Source organism: Chrysochloris asiatica, unplaced genomic scaffold (genome assembly GCF_000296735.1).
Source record: "Chrysochloris asiatica unplaced genomic scaffold, ChrAsi1.0 scaffold00010, whole genome shotgun sequence".
NCBI lineage: Eukaryota > Metazoa > Chordata > Mammalia > Afrosoricida > Chrysochloridae > Chrysochloris > Chrysochloris asiatica.
In genome coordinates, this window is record NW_006408528.1 from 17,817,300 (window position 1) to 17,818,899 (window position 1,600).

A 1,600-nucleotide genomic window follows, 5' to 3' on the forward strand; every position below is an offset into this window, starting at 1 on the left:
TGAGGTAGAAGAAACTCACAAAAGAAAATAAGATTCAAATTTCCTAAGTCTATTAGATATAATTAGTCCCAAGAAAGAAGGGGGAGAAAAAGGCTATTAGCCGCTGTCAGACTGACTACTGGTAAAATACAGCCTTTACTGAGAGGAAATTTCTTAGAATTGAAATTGCCTTTCTTTTTCCCAGTTTCACGTGTAGGGAAAGGGCCATACATACTCTGAAATGTCCATAAAGATAGTGTAAAAACAGCTTCTCTTGGACATTTTTATTTTACCATGTTATTTAAATCACCTCAACTGAGACACAGGTCTTTTTCACTAACTGTTCAAATATCAATATGGTGATTAAAAATCCTTCCAGTGTAAAAAGATAAAAGGAATGATTCACATTTAAAATAATGTTTCTATAAAAACTAGCAACACATCATTCTACCAGGACATACAGATTTGGCTTCAGTGACTGCTCAGGAACAACAGAAAATGTACACGGGTCCAAAAGCTCCTTGCAGTGAGTGCTGCATATGGAGCTATGAAAAGAATTTTCTTTCACAAGGAACTATCTTCCCATTAGGCAGTGTGTGAAACTACAGGAATGTCGATCTCAATGGCAGAGAGCCGGGAGCGGGCTGAATAGGGCTGTGAGTAAGCATGCATATTGGAAGGGTGAGAATACAATGGTTGCCAGAAAGGAGAAGGCAAAGATTTGCATACACAGTACCAAATAAACAGTAGGAAGGCAGTCATAAAGAGGCCCCCGGCACTAGCAATAGTGACATACACTGCATAGTCGAACATAAAGACTGGCTCAAACTTCTTGTTCAGATGCATGTTATAAAAGATGACCCAAACGGATGGGGAGAGGCTCACAGTACCTGCCAGGAAAAACAGCAGCCCTGCCACCAGGTGGCAGCCTGCACTATTGACCAGACACTTGGCCAGTTTGATGTTGGGCACAGAGGACCTGAAGGCTGTGTTACACATTCCAATCAGGCAGAGCAGCAGAGCACCCATTGCGATCAGGATGCTGAGGGGCAGGGCAAACTGGAGGACCCGCAGGTCCAGCTGGTCAACTGAGGAGTACCACGTGGTGTCGTACATCAGGCAGTCACTGCTCCCATCGTATCGGGCACATTTCACCCACAGGCCTGTGTAAACAGTCAGGTTCTTCTCGTTTCTGTTGAACGTGATCAGTCTTAATTTTCTCCAGTTGGGAAGCAGAGTCCCCGCAAAGAGGCCTGCTACGGAGGCGATTCCACACAGGAAGGAGAGGACTGTAGCTGCGTGAACATCCCGGCAGCCCATGGCAGGGAGGCGTGAGCAGTCAGACTAGGGGGTAACACACAAGAGAACAAATCATGAAGGAGCAACAGAACAGAGCAGGAAGGTGTGGTGCCTATTAACAACACAGTTAGTGATGAAATATCAATTCAAAACAGGACACTGTACCCCATGTTTCCTCTCGGTCAGTTCTAACTCAGCGGCCCTGGATAGGGTTTCTGAGGAGTGGCTGGCAGTTTTGAACCACAGACCTCGTAGTTTGCTGTCCAGTGCTTATCCTGCAGTGCCACACCAGGACTCCATGGATGCACCAAGCAAATGCATA

General features: G+C 45.5%; 1 protein-coding gene across 1 annotated transcript; it reads right to left on the reverse strand.

The window, feature by feature from the left end:
• Positions 1–522: 522 nt before the first annotated feature.
• CLDN12 (claudin 12) lies at positions 523–1,299 on the reverse strand. Its single transcript, XM_006834311.1, has one exon. The coding sequence runs from the start codon at positions 1,297–1,299 to the stop codon at positions 565–567; it is 735 nt and encodes a 244-aa protein (XP_006834374.1). The 3' UTR covers positions 523–564.
• Between the last annotated feature and the right edge of the window lie 301 nt (positions 1,300–1,600).

Bases quoted from the DNA above. Each gene is read 5' to 3' on its own strand.
- CLDN12 (XM_006834311.1), bottom strand. From the start codon at position 1,299: ATGGGCTGCCGGGATGTTCACGCAGCTACAGTCCTCTCCTTCCTGTGT.